Source organism: Capsella rubella, unplaced genomic scaffold, assembly GCF_000375325.1.
Source record: "Capsella rubella cultivar Monte Gargano unplaced genomic scaffold, Caprub1_0 scaffold_4, whole genome shotgun sequence".
In the NCBI taxonomy this organism is placed as follows: Eukaryota; Viridiplantae; Streptophyta; class Magnoliopsida; order Brassicales; family Brassicaceae; genus Capsella; species Capsella rubella.
Window position 1 is genome coordinate 1314486 of NW_006238920.1, and position 20563 is coordinate 1335048.

At 30.6% G+C, this 20563-nt stretch overlaps 3 protein-coding genes and 1 long non-coding RNA gene across 7 annotated transcripts; 3 read left to right on the plus strand and 1 right to left on the minus strand.

The window, feature by feature from the left end:
• Positions 1-6326: 6326 nt before the first annotated feature.
• Positions 6327-8112, plus strand: LOC111831152. 4 transcript variants are annotated; one of them, XR_002834374.1, is made up of 7 exons: positions 6327-6605; positions 6798-6859; positions 6934-7088; positions 7170-7248; positions 7530-7615; positions 7680-7887; positions 7961-8112. It is a non-coding gene; the product is annotated as an uncharacterized LOC111831152 (long non-coding RNA). The 4 variants fall into 4 exon arrangements; XR_002834373.1 differs by having other exon boundaries at positions 6934-7248; positions 7438-7615; XR_002834372.1 differs by having other exon boundaries at positions 6934-7248; positions 7680-7897; positions 7996-8112.
• Positions 8113-10918: 2806 nt separating this feature from the next.
• LOC17887594 (5'-nucleotidase domain-containing protein DDB_G0275467) lies at positions 10919-14529 on the plus strand. Its single transcript, XM_006293880.2, has 14 exons — positions 10919-11146; positions 11229-11262; positions 11348-11557; positions 11655-11791; positions 11884-12033; positions 12132-12233; positions 12345-12509; positions 12592-12702; positions 12891-12988; positions 13089-13212; positions 13312-13401; positions 13521-13565; positions 13741-14061; positions 14194-14529. The coding sequence occupies exons 1-14, from the start codon at positions 11099-11101 to the stop codon at positions 14218-14220; spliced, it is 1662 nt and encodes a 553-aa protein (XP_006293942.1). The 5' UTR covers positions 10919-11098; the 3' UTR covers positions 14221-14529.
• Positions 14530-14926: 397 nt separating this feature from the next.
• On the plus strand, positions 14927-17102 carry LOC17889699 (probable polygalacturonase). Its single transcript, XM_006295486.2, has 5 exons — positions 14927-14994; positions 15109-15450; positions 15559-15679; positions 15916-16164; positions 16260-17102. Exons 1-5 carry the CDS (start codon positions 14962-14964, stop codon positions 16946-16948), a joined length of 1434 nt encoding a protein of 477 aa, XP_006295548.1. The 5' UTR covers positions 14927-14961; the 3' UTR covers positions 16949-17102.
• A 1423-nt stretch (positions 17103-18525) lies between these two features.
• Positions 18526-18982, minus strand: LOC17889781 (defensin-like protein 181). The gene is made up of 2 exons (XM_006295901.1): positions 18925-18982; positions 18526-18836 (listed from the first exon to the last, which is right to left on the minus strand). The coding sequence occupies exons 1-2, from the start codon at positions 18980-18982 to the stop codon at positions 18526-18528; spliced, it is 369 nt and encodes a 122-aa protein (XP_006295963.1).
• Between the last annotated feature and the right edge of the window lie 1581 nt (positions 18983-20563).

Below are 20563 nucleotides of genomic sequence, written 5' to 3' on the forward strand. Positions count from 1 at the left end.
TAAACAAGGTTATTTATTAGTTTGGGTTCATAAAGGAGAATTAGGATTTACATTTTACAAATAAATTAGATTTTGAGTTTAACTAAATATATAATTTTATTCATGATTTTTATTTTATAATATGTTATATTTGTTTAATTTTAATTTATGTATGAATGTATTATGCCATTGAGCAATTTTATTGTCTAAAACATAAGAGTGAATAAAACAATTTCAAAAATAATATTTTTAGCTTAAATTAAAGATAACAAAGTTCAATATAAATCGTAATATAGTAATTTTAAATATTTTCAAAGAAAATATGTAGTTTTTTATAATTCGTATTTGAAAGATTTTATAATGTTTTCCTCAACGATGCTATAATTTATTTTAGAATCTTTATGTTTATTTGCATTGTTTATATGAATTTATTTACAAATGACTATATTTTTATTTAACATCATATTTTAGACTGATGTTAATTTGAAAGAACTTGACCATCATATTAAATAATAATTAATTAATTTTCATAGTCTGAGAATGATTTTTTGAAATTTTAAAGTTAAGAAATAATTTTTTATACAAAATGGTATAATCATGTTTTAGAGGATAATTGTTAAATTAGGATTTTTAAAAATATTTTAGCAATATTATGAGTAATGGTGAATAGCTCCCAAATATAACCTCTATAAATTAATACTCGAGAAATTAATATTCGCTATAAATTAATAAATTTCTCTGGTCCCAACTCGGACCAGTGTAATTTTAATCACATTTTGATAAAATAATAAGATAAAATTTTTTTTGCAAATCCTTTGTAAATATATAGTCCCATCAATATTATAAATTAATAATTAGGTAAAAGTTTCAAAATATATGTTTATGTAGACACTTTAGTTTTTGTTAGATTTTATTTTTAATTTTTTTTGGAAAAACTTTCCAAATTAGGAAAATCTCTCTAATTAATTTATCGAAAAATTAAAACTTCTATAAATTAATAGATTTTCATGGTCCCAATATTATTAATTTATAGAGGTTTTACTGTAGCTCCCAAATGTTTTGGTGATTGTCAATTTGACATTACTAGATTTTTATAATTAACGTTTAATAAGGAATTTTAAGATATATATATATATATATATACACGTTTATTTGATACTTCAAACCAAATAAATTTCTTACCAAATGAAATTAATTTCTCTTATTTTTTTTTTAAAAAATTGGATATTATTTTTTTAATAAGTTATAATAAATTTTAATTTTAATTTAATTGTAAATATAGATAACCCGTCCATCGGACGGGTACTAAACTAGTAAATTATAATTATGACTCCTCTAATTTAATTATTTTAAAATTGTAACTTACATCACCTCTTATCCTATAAATAGCCATTCTCACATCTTTTTCTACCAAATCTCACATCTTCATTATTTTCTTTGTTTCTTTAAAACAATTCTTGTATGGGGATGAAAATTCAATTAAGATGTCATTATAAGAGTTTGATTAAATATTTGGTTTAAACTTTTGTTTTTCAATTTTATTTATATTTTGTTTTATGTATTTCTTCATTGTTTTTTATATTTTAAAATGTAATACATATGTATAATAATATTTTATGGTTATAAAAAATTATTTTATTGATGGGATTCAAAAAAATTGATTTCCGACAATTGCACCATAAGAAAATCAAGCTAAAGAAACCATCTTTAATTCTTTTATTTTGGATATTTCTTCTTTCTCACATATTCATGTATATTTATTTTAATTTTAAGAGTGTTATGGTTTGAACTTTGAAAGGTCCGATTGATTTCTGGAGTTTTGTTCTTGGTATCATCCAACTAAAATAGTATCATTTGCTTACTTATTTTATTTATTTTTATTTTCATAACCGTAGTTGTTAATATCTGAAAATAGAAGTAACCTAGCTGATTGGAAAATGGTTTAATCTAATATAATGTTCGTAACTGGTTTTTGAAAAGTGGGGAACTTTTAAAGTATTTGATTAGAAAAGTTTGAAGCCAAAGCCGCATAATGTAAAAGCCGAAGTCGAGGTCAAGGGATGATAACGTCCAAAGATATATCACTCTTTACTTTAAAATTTATGGGAAAAAGTAGGAAGTTGATAGATAAATTAAACCTTTTCTCATATCATATAGTTTACAATACATACTATATTAAACTTAATAGCATAATGAACAACATACCGATTATTCGGATGGTAAAGAGGCCAAATTAGAGTTCGCCGGAGAGACTTGCCGTCGCCGGCGGATCCGGAAACCAAGTAAGCAAAACGAGGAGACGAAGGGAGTGATGAGACTTGTTGAGGTTTGATCTTGGATTCAACGAAGTCCGATCCGGATAACAAAACGGGTCGGGTAAAATAGCATAGTCCGAAAGATTTAGAATGACACATAAAAAAAATTACAAAGGGAAGTTAAATTTTACATAGACGGTTTCATTTACTGTTCACGCTGAACAAGTTCACCTATTACCCATAACCCATATGAATACGGAACATAAGTTTCGTCTATGGTCATAATGTAATAATAGTATGGTGAAGCCTTAGCTCTTGATTTAAGTGTCACCATAAATTAACGTACTGTAATGTTTTGGATTTGAATGGTGTTTGTTGATCTTCGACGTACATGATCGTTTTATCAAATTTTTTTTTTTTTACCAAAGGACCTGCAAAAGACACAAGATCATTGTCAAGGTTCTGTCTCTATACGATTACTACACTACTCTAAAGACCTTGTCATATAATTTGAAAAGTAAAGATAAATATCTCATGTTAACAATATCGATCTCATGCTCTCAGATATGGTGCTTGCTTCTGGAATAAGTAATAACTCACCATATCTCTCATAATGGAAACCTATAGCTAAGCCAATCCCTCGATATATTTTAATGCATTGCATAAGAAACTAAATTTTCAAATTTATGTTTCATATTTAATTTCTCGCATATTTCATATATTTGGCTAGAAAGATACACATAATATATTTATCTTTTTTTTTTTTTTTTTCAACAATAACTATAGAATTGGCTTATAAAAACCAATTAGGGGGACAATCGTTCACATACAGAACAGGAAGCGGCGTCGTACGGACATTCCGTGCGAAGCTATCCGCTTTGGTATTAGCACTCCGAGCAATAAGAGACAAAGAAAAGGTAGAAAATTCCTCCCTGTCAACAGCTATGTCATCCAAATATGCAGAAAACGCTGGCCACTCAAGCGGGGAAGACACCATCTTCACCAAATCCGAGCAGTCTGTGAGAAAAGCCACATCTCTGAAGTTGTGACCTATCATGCAACGCATCGCCCACACCAAAGCTTCGACTTCTGAATGCAAAGGACACATAATATATTTATCTTTAAATAGTTAACTAATTTTATTTGGGTGTCCTATAAATATTGTTCTAACCAAATATATGGGTGTTCTATAAATATTTTTATTTGGGTGTGCGATAAATATTTTGTTTGGGTGCTAATGAATATTTTGCAGCGAGTCTTTGGTTTGGTTATGGAATCGAAAAAAAGAGATAAAGAATCGGAATGTATCGACATGACATATGAGTTTTAGGACTTAGGGTTCAGCTCCTTTGAAATTGCTCTGTATCAATTAGACCGATAACAAACTCGACCCATATTTGAAATTCTCATTTTATATATGTTTTCGTTCAAATCATTATCATATCTCTAACGGTTCGCGAATCATTTATAACATATAAAATATGATATTTTATATATATATATATATATATAATATATTTAGCAGCAAACTTATATGGATGAATCAAGTAAAATTGCAATGTAGATCATTGTGGATCAACAAAGTAAAAAATTAAATTTGAAATATTTATACTGCTTAAAAATTATATCTAGAAGTTTTCCACAAATCATCCTAATATATCTATACTATTAATTGGGGATCATTTTTAGTATTTGTTGCCAAACAAACCTGAAAAACAAATATTAGAAAAAATGTGATTGCAAACCTATTGCCAAACACATTTAAAGACAGCAACAAAATATAGTTAAATAAATAAATAATAAAACCAAAATTATGAATTATCTATATTTATGGAAACCATATTAAGTTTGTTACCATAAAAAGTGGACAATTAAATTCAAAATTAAACATATGTAAACATATTTAATATTAATTATATACTTTCCGAAATTTTTGAAAACACTAAATATATATTTAATGAAATGTAATAAAAAATCATCATATATTTAAGGATTTATGGAAAATTTATGGAAAAACATTATATAATGCTAAACTTATAAAAAATCATTATATAATATTAATTATATAATTTTATGGAAAAGAAAGATGATAGTTTAGGAAAAAAATAAAAATAAAATATTTTAGATTAAGAAATAAACGACTAATCAAATTTTGTATAGCATAAAATATGCAGAAATATACAACATATTTTATTATATCTTAAAATTTAAAAAACTATATAATTTTAAACATATAACAAAAAATGTTTAAATTTAAAATCTGAAAATAAATCAATAATTTAAAATTTCTTTGCTAAAATCTAGCGAATCAACATTCCATATCATATAGAATATCTTAAGCTAATATATTTTGTACTTGCGAGGAAATTATATAATTTCGTAACTGAGAAATAATAGTCAACCATAAATGTGGAGAAACAAACCGTAAAAATATTTCATATTAATTATAAAAATATTGATCGATCCTATAATTTAGGAAACTAATAAATTTAACTAATTAGTGTAGATTCCTCGGTTCAAATTTCCATTTATTAAAATCTTAATAATAAAATCTAAACCGATCGATATTAAACCGATCGATATTAAATCTATATATTGAAATATATTTTGTATGATTCAAAATCGAGCGTATAACATCTACATATTAAACTATATGTTTTGAACTTCTTATTTAAACGAAACGAGCATAAATTTTGATTTTGAAAGTTATACCAAATAAAATTCTACAACATTATCCACCATATGGGTGTGATTCCGAACCATTCTTGAGAAACTATGGGACATAAATTTTAGATAATGGACTTAATAAAAAAATGTTGGTAGTGATATTTAATTTGTAAAAACAAAAACATCTAAACATTTTTTAATAAAAAGAGAGGACTACAAAAAAAAGTAACGAGACCAAATTCACCAATTTGGATAGTTTAATTCAATTTTGACTCTCAAATATCAAGTTACGGGTACAATACAGAAGCATAAAATTTAAATAGCTAAAATTTCCTATCTCTTTTAAATATTAGAACATGAAATAATGGGTACATGGAGAGAGCGGGTAATTCAGAAAATAATAAAAAATAGTATCTAAATAATGCTGGTAAAATATTAGGCAAAAAATTTGGATAACGCAAATTCAACTAAGGGAGATACATAGATACTATTTACTCATGTGAATTTTGATAACGGGTTTTTTGCGGGTTAAAATATTTTATTTCGTTGCAGGCCAGACATAGCGGACGAGTTTAACTCGCTTGACAACTATATTTAGGTCATTTGTTTCAAAAAAAAAAGTGTTTTTTGTTGTTTTTACCTGGTTTGATAATTTAAGATTTATATAGAAATCTAGAATATCACTAATCAGGTTTACACTTGATCCGTGTCCGCTATCATGTCGATTTAAAGCGATTATTATTTCAAACATTCAAAATTTGAAGAAAGCAAAGCAAACGTATGTGTGGCTCTTAATCTCTTACCTATTGTTTTTATATGTTAGACTAAAATATATAATCTCAAATGAGTATTCAAACCACTATTGTAAGATGGAAAAGCATGATATATATGGATGGGACTCTACGGTTATGAAATAGTCACATTTTTGGTTTTTTGTACTATTTCTCTTTTATGTAATGTTCTTACCTTAACAAAAACAAATATGATAATTTCTTTATCTAAATCGAATTAAAAATAACATGAAACTGGTACGAATTCTTCTAATTATGAATTAAATACTATTATTTAAAAATATGTTTACAAACTTAACCTTGCATGTATGTAATATATTGAAATCAACCCTGCACGCACGTATGTAATACAAACTTTAGAAATCAACCCCGCACGTACGTGCGGGTCCATCCCTAGTTTATCTTGAAAATAAGATAACTCTTAAAAAAAATATTGAAAGTTCAGTAACAAAGGTGACCGTTGTAAACCAGTAAAAAAAAACACGTAATATTGTTACCGTTGCGATGAAGAAAACGAAATCTCTTATTAATCTGACCGTTGTGAGACATTAATATCAAATTCCCTTTTTTTTTTTTTTTTAAAACTCAAACGCTTCTTCTTCTTCGTTTTGCCTTGAGAGAGAAATCAAAACTCTTCTTCTTCTTCATCTTCTTCTTCTTCTAAACCCTAAATCCATCAATTTTTTTTGAATTCCGATGATGATGATCCAATCAAAGTGGAGAGACGTATTGAAATAAAAGCAACCCAAGGCGATGATATGATCCGTGACGTGGCGTTTAATTGATTGAATGATCGATCAGATCTGATCTCCATCGATCTCCTCTGTTCTTCTTCTTCAATCTAAAATCAATATCGAGATTTCACGGAGACGAGCGAATTCAAAAGTGAAGAGAGGAATCGAATCAATCTGAGGTATTCGTAAATAGTCCTCTTGTCTTCTTTGGATCTGAATTTGATATCTAGAGTTATATTATTAGGAATGGTTTAGTTAGAGATGATGTTTAGTGTCTAGAGAATGAATACCTAATTTGTAATATAGAGATGTTGTGGATGCTGAAACTTACTAGTTAGTTGTTGGATTGGATTCATCACAAAACATGACAGCCTCGTAGATTTGCGTATTGGGGAAGAAGAAGTTGGTTCAAGCGTCACAGAACCGTGCTTAAGTAAGCATTTGTCTCTCTTAGACTCTCTTCTTTATGTACTTGGTGTCTAATCATATGTTACTTAATATGACTAGGTTCTTGACTGATGCTATGTTCCTGAGAGAAGCAATGTGCGGATCCATTGTTGGTATCCCAGATTTCAAAGGCAAAGTGCTGCTCACGTACATGCTTTATACAGAGAAGCGTTTCAGTAATGATTGCAGCCGTAGACCTATACTGAAATATTGAGGTCAAACCTTGCAAACACAGTTCTCATAGTTAATTGAGTCCCCTGCTCCTGATACGCTGATGGAGAGCCTTGGATCCACAGATGGCGAAGATGCTCATAGTTAATTCTGATTTCAACTGCTTGAAGAAGATTCTCTTAAGTTTCCCATGCTCTCTCTCAGGTACGCCCTTACTTGTTAGCTTTGGTTAGATAATGTAGTTAAGGGTAGGCTTAAACTTGCTACCAATTTCCATTATACAACTAGGCTAATCTTTTTTCTTCCATATACGTATGATCATCATGTAGAATTAAGTACTAGAGTTGCAGTCTCTATTCTTGGTTTTGTATAACTAAGTAAGTAATGATGCAGATTAGTTAGTAGTTGCAGTTTCTCATCTATTCTCTCTCATTAAGCAAATGGATCAGTCTCATAGTAGTTGCGAATTGCTTTATTCGGTCTAGAGAGGCTCAAACCAGAGGAGGCTAGAGCAAGGTTTGGACACATTGATGGAAGATCACCTCACATTGTTTGAACGTCAAGCAAAACAGTGAGTGATTATCCCTTTTGTTTATTGCTGCTTTAGACAACTAACAGAGGGATGAACTCTGCAGAAAATGTTAAGACAGCAGCTAGTCCGGATAAATGTCAAGGTTCAACCTGAAGATGTGCAGCACTCATTTTAACAACTACATCAACATAAGTGGCTCACTTGATACGCACTGGCCATTACTTGACAGCCAAGTATGTCAAGACAAGTTCTGTTTATATCGTTGGACAAAAGAAGCAATCCATAAGAGGAGGATTATACAGTGAATCAAGGTATTAGCAGGTTCGTAATACTCATCATCTTTTAATTTGATTGGGAGAATTAATAAATTTGTGTGTTATTCAGAAATAAAGATGACACATCTCTGATTCTCATGGTAGTTGGAAGAAACAGGTAGCTTGCTCCCTCTAGTTTGTGGTTTCAAATTGCAGGTATTATACTATACTTTCTTACCTTTTTCTTTTTAGTTAAGAATAATGATTTTAATTTAAAAATATACAAAAAAATAGAAAATAAATTATGTTTTTTCACTTCTGATTTAGTGATTTAAAACTAAATATCAATGTTTTTACCAAATAATTTTCAAGTAAATAGTTTTAATCTTTCATCAAATTTTTTTTCTTTTGTTACTAAGTGTTAAATTTAAATACGTTGAAAACAAACCGGACCTATCATCCAGTCCCTTTGTGGTCCGTCAGTTTGGTGTGAAAGTTCAACATGTTTTCACGTATCGTAAATTTAACACTTAGAAGATTTTAATGCTTTTTATAGATATTACTTAATGTAAATTATTTTGATTTTTGACTAGAAATGATCATTTTGACTAAAATGCTGTAAAAAATCTAAGTGATAAATTTAAATACACTTAAACTAAACATAACTTGACCTAGGATAACTGGCTCCGTCGTTTGGTGTAGTAAAGGTTCAAACTGTTGAAAGAAAACATAGTAGTCCTCCAATAAAATAGGTTCGGAGGTTTTTATACCCAAAGCAGAAAATGAGCAAAAAAATTTAGAACTGTTGCCAAGAAATTGAGAATTTTTTTAGCAAATCTATATATTTTCAATTAATTATATATATTATTAAAATGATATAATATCGCGTAATTTTATGTTGATCTTTTTTTTCCTATGACTACTTTTCCTTTTCTATAATTATTTTTATAAATTCAGCATATTTTTGTTAATAACTAATATGACCAATTACTACATATATTAATATTACTAAACTTCAAAATATATGGAACAAATATTAATATGGATCTCTAAAATTTTGTGTTAGTGATTGTCTGATTGTCCACTGCTATATATGTTCTTAATTAGAAACGCTAAGCAATCAAACACAAAAACACCACTTGCTACCCAATTCCCTTCGAGTTTAAAGAAGTTTATGTTCTACCTTATAACTAGAAACTCTTTTGTTAATTGTTGGATTCAGATAGTGAAACCACTCAATGTACAAGTTCAAAGTTTAACGCAAAAAAAAAAAAAAGCTAGAAAGTGATTTAACTTTCAGAAATATCCTAACTGTAGAGAGAGATAGTTTTCTCATGTAAATTTTTGGAGGCTGACACTATGAATTTATATTAACATGTGTGTATAGAATATATATATATCTGTTTATATATTTTTGTTAAAATTTGATTTATTTCTGTTTATATAACTCTAATTGTTGACTAATGAAAAACTTGATTTGGATGTGTATTCTTATACGTAGTTCTTTATATATCTAAAACTGTCAACAGTTGTTTTTTTCTATTTATATATCTCGAACTTGTTAACTAATGCAAAATTTGATTTGGGTGTGTATTTATTGTGTTAATAAACAATGATTAACAAAATTTGAATCTAAAGGTTTAAGTCTCTTATATATTTAAGACAGTCAATAGTATATTTGTAAATTGTTGACTAATTTTAAACTTTATTTGGGTATGCATTTACTTTGTTACCAAACGATGTACGAAAAGTTTTGAATACATATGATTTCCTTTAAAATGATTTTTTTTTATTAATACTGAAAACTGAATATTATCACTGGAACAATTATAAAATTTTAAAAGCAAAAAATCGAAGATTACAAAAGTTGTCTAGCTAGTTTGATGAACAATGTAAGAGTTCTTATAGAATAATCGATTTTACTTTTGGGACCTAATGTGAAAAGAATTGCATATCTGTTCTTCGATCGAAGATCTCTTTTCATGTGTTTCGAGTGAGTTAATTTTTAGTTAGCTCATTTTTTTTTCTAATTTCTTGTATCAAACTGATATATAATACGACGACAAGACAAAAGAAGGAGGAAAAATAATTCAGATATATTTAAAACTCCATTATGTTCCTTAATGACTGACTTTAAATGTTGTGTATAATATGTTGTTATTATATTCAGTCAAGATTTTATTAAAATATTTTAAAGTTTGATGATATTAGTTATTGATTTGTAAAACTTTATTTAAAATCTTCATTTAGAGATTATTGAATTCTTTTTTCTAACTCTTGATTTATTATTTATTGCAAATTATGAGAATTGTTATAATGATGATTCTACTACCGACAATTCTGTCCGATCCTATTAGATTCACCACAGATTACACCTTTTCTTACGATACCTCATTCTCTATGCGTAAGAATCACGGCGAACGGCTCTAATTGTGCATTATTATAGAACTCCAGTAAACTTGTCTCCTTAATCTGCAAATTAATAAATCGCATTATTTGGGTGTCGAACCCCTGTCCTCTGGGTGTGGAAGTTTTAAATAACACTTCGTTAACCACTGGACCAAGGGAGCTTCCATAAATTATTGGATTCAGAATTTATAAAAATTATTATAAGGTTTTTGTTAATTAATTTATAAAAAAGAATCTTTGATTGTTAAGGAATTAAATTATTATGTTATTGGTTTATGATTTTAAACATTTCTTTTTACACAAAAAAATTCATGAAAATTATCATCAAAATAGATACAATTTATTTATTTATATACACTCTAAAATTTACTAAAATCCGTGGATATATATTATTTATGGTACTTCAAAATCCAAATATCTTAAATTAATAATCAAGAAAACATTCTAATCATATGGATTTATACAAATCAACTAAAATGTATGAACTATGAACCAATAAAAACATATAATTAGTGAAATAAGCTCCATTTAATTTCCCACATTCATTGGATTTTCCAAAATTGCTACCTGGATAAATAATTAGGCCCAAAATAAATAAATAAAATACAAAGTTACATAATATATAGCCCACAAGGCCCAATACTAATAAGGAAATCATCCGAAAAATAAGTTCCCCGGAATTATCTCGCTCGCCGACGCCGTCGACGATAAACCCTAAACACCGCCATTATCTTTATTCTCTCGTATAATAATGACGTCATCATCTTCTTCCCTCAAAGTCCACCACCACTCTCAGAAAAGGAAAAGAGAAAAAAAAAAAAAAAAAAGATAACTCTCCTTTCATGAAAAAGCTGACTTTATGACTTCTTACTCTCGCCGTCTTCTTCCTCTCGGAGCATCGCTTACTGTAAATCTCTCTCTCTCTCTCCTCCATCATTTCCATTACTACTATATATCACCGATGATGATCGAGTTCGTTGTGATTTCAGAGAGGAACAGTTGCTTCCGATCAAATCCGGAATGGTGAGTTCTTATTCTAATGACTTAAAAATCAAATCTGAAATGGTGAGTTCCTAAGGAATTAAGATCGTTTGAATTTTGCCTTCAGGATTTCTAAAATGTTTCCGAGGATGCGCCACCGTTACTACGTCGGAGTCGGCGTTAGCTAATCTAGAAGCGAGATACGCCGTTGCGTTGCCGGAATGTTCTAATGTGGATGAAGAGATCACGAAGATCCGGGGAGAGTTCGAGCTGGCGAAACAGAGGTTTCTTAATATCCCTGAAGCACTTAATAGTATGCCTAAGATGAATCCTCAAGGTGAGTGAGCTATTCATATAACATTACTAGTTTTGGTTTTTGTGATTGTGTTCTTTGTTACTGATTGAGTTTGGGTGATGATGATGCTTTTGTGTAGGGATATATGTTAATAAGAATCTGAGATTGGATAATATACAAGTTTATGGATTTGACTATGATTACACTTTGGCACACTACTCCTCTCACTTGCAGAGTTTGATCTATGATCTTGCCAAGCAGCATATGGTTAATGAGGTAGAATCTCTTATGGCACTTTCTTAATAGCAAAATGTTTTTTTTTTTTTTGGGTTTTGAGGATTACTTCTTCTTCATTCTCGTTCTTGCAGTTTAGATATCCTGATGCTTGCGTCCAGTTTAAGTATGATCCGACTTTTCCCATCCGAGGGTTGTACTATGATAAACAAAAAGGATGCCTCATGAAATTGGATTTCTTTGGATCTATTGAGCCAGATGGGTGTTATTTTGGTCGTCGTAAGGTATTTCTTTTATCGGATTTTGTCTCTTATGTTGGAAATTGCTGCTTTTGGATGGAGGGTCTGATCCCTTGGCATTTTTATTATTGTACACTGTACAGCTAAGTAGGGAGGAAATAGAGAGCATGTATGGAACACGACACATAGGTCGTGATCAAGCAAGAGGTCTGGTAGGATTGATGGATTTCTTCTGTTTCAGCGAGGTGAATTTAATAACTCAATAAATGCTTTCATACATCATTCTTGGTTCTGTTTCAGAGAACCGTGGTATTGTCATATCTGATAGCAGCATCTTTGTTTTACCTTTTTTCCAGGCTTGTCTTATTGCAGACATGGTCCAATATTTTGTTGACGCCAAACTTGAGTTTGATGCTTCTAACATCTACAATGATGTCAATCGTGCTATTCAACATGTCCACAGAAGTGGATTGGTTCATAGAGGGATACTTGCGGATCCTAACAGATATTTGCTGAAAAATGCAAGTGAAAGTCCTTAAATTTATCTTCACTTGTTATATTACTTTTGATTGTTATATTTCTGAAGAGCAATTTACTTTTCAGGGTCAGCTTCTACGTTTCCTGAGAATGCTAAAAGATAAAGGAAAGAAACTTTTCTTGCTGACCAACTCTCCATATCATTTTGTTGATGGTGGAATGCGCTATCTGATGGAGGTGATTCACATTTGAATAGCCATAAAACTCTTTTGTTTTCCCGTTTGAATAGCACTAGGGACAATTAAGTTCAACACTCTTCAGTTTTATATAGTTGTCTATAGTGTTCTTAGAGCTAGTTCTGAAGTTTCTTTTTTTTTGGGTGGAAGTGGTTCTTGACCTCTATTTGTGTGCTTATTGTTCGTTAGGACTCTTTTGGCCTCAGGGATTCCTGGCGAGAGCTCTTCGATGTTGTGATTGCTAAAGCAAATAAACCAGAATTTTATACATCTGAGCACCCTTTCCGGTAAGTTTTCGTTATTCAGAGATGCTGTGTTCTAGTGTAAAGTTTGTTTGTCATGTGGAATTGATCGCGTGACTCTTTTTATTGCTATTAATCCTTGTAGTTGTTACGATTCTGAGAGGGATAATTTGGCATTTACAAAAGTGGATGCATTTGATCCAAAGAAAATTTACTACCATGGCTGTCTTAAATCCTTCCTTCAAATCACAAAGTGGCATGGCCCTGAGGTACTCTTTACTACAAGCTGTCAAGCTGATATATTCCATTTTGTAACTTCATGCTTTTGAATGCATTTAAAGACTGACTACAACGTCTTCTGTTAATAGGTGATTTATTTCGGAGATCACTTATTTAGTGATCTAAGAGGGCCTTCAAAAGCTGGTTGGCGAACTGCTGCCATAATTCATGAGCTCGAGGTTAGTTTATCTTACTTCATAAATAGCCTTTCAGCTGATAGTATTCTCATAAGTGTTTGTACATCATTTAAAACCCAACCTTGTGTACTGAATTCTCTTTGTGATGTCTTTTGGTTCAGAGAGAGATACAGATACAAAATGGTGATGGCTACCGGTTTGAGCAGGTATAGTCATAGCTTCCTTTTCACTTCTCAAGAATGGCTTTCTGGTTATAGGATTTATACATCTCTCTCTAAGCCATAAGTACTTAGCCACATGAAAAATCGTAGATACTTTACTTAAAACAGAGACCTATGCGTTACTAAGTCTAATAAGATCGATTTTATGGCTTCTGGTCAGGCAAAATTCCATATTATCCAAGAGTTACTCGGTAGATTTCACGCGACTGTATCAACCAACCAGAAAAGCGAAGCATGCCAATCTCTTTTGGATGAGCTGAACAATGCAAGACAGAGAGCACGAGACACAATGAAACAAATGTTCAACAGATCTTTCGGAGCTACATTTGTCACAGACACTGGTCAAGAATCAGCATTCTCTTATCACATCCACCAATACGCAGACGTTTACACCAGTAAACCTGAGAACTTTCTGTTATACCGACCCGAAGCTTGGCTTCACGTTCCCTACGATATCAAGATCATGCCACATCATGTCAAGGTATGCATGCCCGCGAACCTTAAAAGAACCTCATTCAGATTTTTTTATTGATGGATTCGACTTGTGAATTTTGAAATTATAGAGCTTAACCAAAACTCTTGTCTACTTTACGATCGAACTATTTGGTTTCAGGTGGCTTCAAACCTTTTCGGAACCTGAGACAGGTTTCATTCCTTTAAGAACTGATACACATATCATTTTGCGATACATGGAATCTTTCTTGTGTCCGAAGTTTGATCGGAAGAAGAAAGCAAGCAGCTTTAGTGTTTCCAATTGCCATAGGACAACAAGAAAAGGTTTACAAAATCAATCTCAGATTCTTTCTGCTGATGATGATTCTTTTGTATCAAATCACTGTTTTGATCATTCATTTCCATAATTTTGAAATAAAGGATGTAATAGAGATTGTGGAATATATTTCTGGTTATTTATTTATTTTATATTATATTTCTGAAATTATTTATGTGAGATCAGAATCTTGAATTAATAAATCTATACATATCACATAATTTACCAATACCTAAGAATACGAGATTAGCTTCTTAATCTAAATATGTAAAAAGCTTATAGAGCCTTAAAGGTTTTATTCAGTCAACTAAACCTAATTTAAGATCTACAAACTTTATAAGTTGGACTAATTTTCTACTAAAACGGGAAATGTTTGTCTTTATCTACATTTAAATTGGATTCTATTAACAGAAATCTAAAGAAAAAATAAGATTAATACATGATCTCTCAACCTTTATTTAGCTTTACTTATTTTGGCAATTCAATTCAATGCCTAGATTTACATAAGAGTTTTAAGCATGTTTGGCTCTATATTGTTCTCCTATAAATTTACTCTGTATTAAGACAAACAAAATTAAGCACAAATTGCAAAAACCAAGCCAGAAGAATCAAATGGAGTTCTCTATGAAACCTTCAACTCTAAAGGTAAACGCGATTTTAAACTATTACATCCTTCTAAACTTATTTTGTAGCGAGTTTTAATTTTGAATGTAGAAAAAAAAACACAAAACATGATTCTTCTCTTTTTCTTTTAAACAGATGATTCGGACAAGTTTTTGTATATTAGTAGTTTTGGCTATTAGTAGTTTTTCGACGATGGAATCTCGGGATCTAGGCAGCAAAGGACAAGCAAATATTGAGTATATGGCGTTGAATTGTCGAAAACATAGCGCTGTTTTGACGGAATTTGGAGCAGTTGGTGATGGAAAGACCTCGAACACGAAAGCGTTTAAAGAAGCCATTACCAAGCTTGCTCCAAAGGCAGCCGATGGCGGGGTGCAACTCATTGTTCCACCAGGTAAATGGCTAACCGGAAGTTTCAACCTCACCAGCCATTTTACTTTGTTCATCCAAAAAGGTGCAACTATTCTTGCCTCTCAGGTATGGTTTCCATCTTGTATTATACAAAAGTTTAATTTAGATAAATATTTTGCGCATATTCATTCATTTACATGTTTAATTTTATTTTTATGGTTTTTTAAAAAATAGGATGAATCTGAATATCCAGTGGTTGCACCTTTGCCATCATACGGTCAAGGACGAGATGCAGCAGGACCAACATTTGCTAGTTTGATCTCTGGCACAAACCTAACTGATGTTGTTATCACCGGTAAGGTTACCCAAAAAATGGATACAATGTCATATCAAAACTTATATAATAAATTTTGAACAATTTGACAACAAACTCAAATATTTTAATAATTAGTCAAATACTAAGACGAACAATACAATTTGGTGCTAATAACAATCGTTAACGACCAAGAATCAATGCTCTATAAGATCTTGAAGTGTGTATGTTTTTAGTTTAATTTAGACGAATTGATCAAATTTATGTGTTTTGGTTAGGTAACAATGGAACGATCAACGGGCAAGGGAAATACTGGTGGGTGAAGTATCGGAGTGGTGGATTTAAGTCGATCACAAGACCTTACACAATCGAAATCATATCCTCTAAAGACGTTCAGATCTCAAACATTACGATCATCGATTCGCCTGCATGGAACATTCATCCCGTGTATTGCAACAACGTTATTGTCAAAGGCGTTACCATTCTTGCTCCTATTGATTCTCCTAATACCGATGGTATCAACCCCGGTAAGTCCATATCAAATAGTTATAATTTATTTTGCATTTGCTTATTCCATTTTTATGTTGTTGTATTCTAATCACTTCGATTTATTTGTTATTAGATTCATGCACCAACACTTTGATAGAAGACTGTTATGTAGTCTCCGGAGACGATTGCATTGCTGTGAAGAGCGGTTGGGATCAGTTTGGTATCAAAGTCGGCATGCCAACGCAGCAATTGTCGATCAGAAGGCTCACATGCATATCTCCCGACAGCGCGGGAATAGCACTCGGGAGTGAAATGTCCGGTGGAATCAAAGACGTTAGAATCGAAGACATTACATTACTCCAGACACAATCCGCTATCCGAATCAAAACCGCGGTTGGTCGTGGTGGTTACGTCAAAGACATTTTCACAAGAAGGTTTACGATGAAAACCATGAAGTACATTTTCTGGATGAGTGGTGCATACAACCAACACCCTGTTTCAGGGTTCAATCCCAAGGCTATGCCTCAGATTACAAACATTAACTACCGTGACATGACCGCAGATAATGTCACTCAACCCGCAAGGCTAGACGGGTTAAAGAACGATCCTTTCACAAAGATATGTATGTCGAATATAAAAATTGCTTTGGCTCCTGAGCCAAAGAAGTTGTTGTGGAATTGTACGGACATTTCCGGGGTTTCGAGTAAGGTGACGCCCAAGCCGTGTAGCTTGTTGCCGGAGAATGGAGCTCCAGTTGACTGTGCTTTTCCGGTTGATAAGATTCCTATTGAATCTGTTGTCCTGAACAAATGCTCTGCTTAGAGATTGTTCCTGAGATATTACTTATTTGCTTATAAATGTATACATTGTCTTGTAACAATGAAGTGTATTAATTTCCTTAGATAACAATGTCGTCCCAGCCTTTATTGTATAAAGCTGAGGTACATGCAATATTGGTTTTAATATAAATACAAAGTTACAAATTATTTTGTTTGAATTGCAAAGTTACAAATTAGTTTAGTGAAACTAAATCAAATTCTGGAATTAATTGATACGAAGAGTATGATAAACATTTTGTATGTTTATAATTAAAAATTGTAAATGTTGTAGTTAATTATGTTTGCAAAACTATATTACCATCTATACAAGAGTTGATATTTAAAACTGCGTTTATTCTACTCGTTGTTATCTATTTACAATTTTTATATAACTAGTTTTGTTTAGAAAGTTATATAAATGATCCAATTTTGTTTAATATTGTAAGATATTTTAAAATTTGTTTGCTCTACTCGTTCGTTTAGCACAAAGTATATGTATTTTGATTGTTGTACCTATCTAGGATGAAGCTCACTCACGGTGTAATCCCAAATAATCTCTCCACCACAATCGTTACCTACTAATTTCTAGCTACTTTGTTGTCAAGCGTCAACTACCAATATTATTATTATTTTTTTAATTTTTTGCAGCTTTTTTATGTGTGGGCTTTATTTATGTTGCCACGTTGGTTTGGTCGCCACAAGTGGTGGACTGCAATAGCGGTCGACGCAACGTTTTTGACCACTGAATTAAATCGACGTTTAAAATTATAACTGTAGAACATAGTATTAGCCGAGTGCAGCAACCTACGGCAATCCAAACTATAGAAACATATGTGTTCGCTGCAGCCGCAGGCCCGCAGATGCCTATGGCGACAAAACAAACAGATTTAATATTTTTCTTTCTCTGGTATATATATATATATATATGTTTTATTAGTTGGATAATGGTTATGCATTTATCGTTTCATGATTATTTTGTAGAAACAAGTAGTCAGCTATACGAAATATAACAAAACAACATGGCCACACATCTTATATTTAAAATTAAAAATTAATTGCACAAAATAAATGTATAGAATACCTACATATAATATATATATATATATATATCAATTGTATGATAATATGTAATCAACATCGCGACCATCTTATTACAATAAACCATTTGTCATAATTTGGTGTTGACCATAAAAATGTTTCAGTTTTTTATAATTGTTTTGATATTATATAATTATAAACATATTCTATATTGACTTTTATTTCCTAAAAAAAAAGTCATTCTAATCAACCCAATATATATGTAAATATATATACATTTTTTGGAAATAGAAAACTTTCCGCTGAAATAAATTGAAAAAAGAAAAACTAATAAAAATTAAATTGAAAATTCAGAGAAATGCATATTTACGCTCTCCTTACAATTTCATACCTCAAACATATTCACATGGTTATTGGATGAATACTTATATGAAACTAAAATGTTGATTTTCTGAAAACCAAATTTATTACCATATTATTGACGTTACCGGTTACAAAATAAAAAGAACATCTTATGGTTTTACAAAATTTGTAGCCTCGTGTTTAGCAAGGGAACTTGCATTGGCACACACTAAATTCAAAAAGGGTGTTACAAAATCCACGTCCACCATTGTATCTTTGTGCGCATTTTGCATCACAACACTGATTATTACAGGCTACACCGCAATTGCCAAGGCCACCATTGCAAATCTTTCGGGAACAGTCGTAAACGCATGTGCACGACAAATTCCCAAGGATACCTTCACATTTGCTTTCACACGATGGCCCGTGCATGGCCTTACATCTTTGGTCACATCCGGCGTTGCAAGGGCCTACGACCTCGTTGCATTTACCTGCTCTTGCCTGTTCAACAACTAGAGCATTGTGTACCATATTACTTCGAATCCAAGCTTTTATAGAACATATCAAAGGAGTAAAAGAAACATGACACTTGAAAAATACCTGAGGCAAATATGATAAGTAGGCTAACAAAGGATACAAGTGTAAGTGTCCTCTCCATGCTTTCACGTTTTCTAGTTTTCTTCTAAACTTTTCTATTAAGATAATTGTTTGTTTGTGTTATTGTGGCATTTCGTTAATCTATTTATAAGCAAGCTTAGGACTCACAAATACTAGACATTAATGTGTTATCATGATTTTTTTCCTTATAAACATATTTTTGAGTTATAAAATCTTTTCTTTCTATTTAAATAATGATATGTAAGAGGATTATATGATTTCGTAAACCAATAAAATGCTTGGCATCAGTCCTTAAAAGCTATAATATTTCACAATTAAGAAGAAAATTCCCATATTTAAGTAGAGATATACAGCTCTAGTATGGGTTACAATTTACATATCATTCCTTGCCTTGCCTCTTAATACATATTCCAAAAATAGAACACGAAAGCTTCATGAACATATCTTCTATATTAGTCATTATAATATATTTCATGAGTAAAAATGATTTTACATTTATTTTATAAAAATATATGAAAATAAAAAATAATAGATAAGGTAATAATAAATTGATTTGCAAAATAAAATAAAATAATTAATGGACACATAATTAAACTATTGAAAACTGAGAAATGCTAGATTCTTTCAAAAATAAAATCAATAAAATTACTATTTCTTGTTTATGCTTTATAAATTTTAAATGATTAAATAGTATGTTAAAAATTAAGGTAAAGACACATATATATTAACCATCTTTCATGTGTATAAGGTGATATATATACAACTATACAAGTTGTGTTTTTCTATTGATAAATCTTCTGAGAATTTTCAATGTTTATGTTTTGTTTGTAATTCAGTTATCCTAAACACACAGAATTTGAATATGCAAAAATACCATCATTTTAGGGACCACTTCATCAAACAGATACGACTTGAGAAAAACTATAGTGAAGGATATTTTCGATTGTTTAACTCATTATGTTAACCACTGTCTGAATTATTTTTGTAAAATCTTGTTCTTTCGTAACATATATCTTATATATGTTTTTTACTTAGCTTATAAATCTTGTCTCTTCGCCTTAATTTTCTTTAACTATAATTTTTTCATAAAATATATCTTATATTTTTATCGCTATAAATAATTTTGCAACATTGGTTCTAATCATAGTAAATTTTTGACTGATTTATTTTTTACTTAGAGTTGCGTCTTTTCGTTATAATTTGATTTAACTATCACATTTAATGGTTGTGTTTTTACGAAGAATTGTGTGTTTGATTTTTTTTTCTACTTAGAGCTGCGTCTTTTCACACTAATTTTTTTCAATTGTATATGTATTTTTATTATAAATATCATTTTTATGGTTTTTTTTTTCTCTAAGAGTTGTTTGAGTTAAACAGTATTTTTATTTTTTACTAATGCCTTTTTGCAAAAATACATTTTTCCGTACAACTTTGCAAAAATACCCTCTCTTGTTTTCTATTTTCAGAAAAATACTATTTTTCTATATACAAAGTAACTAAAACTCTAAATACTAAACTTTATCCCTTCAAAACTATACCCTAAATGTAAAATAGAGAAACCAAACCTAAAAACAAAATCTAAATATTATAACTTATTTTAATTATGTAAAATAGGATAAAA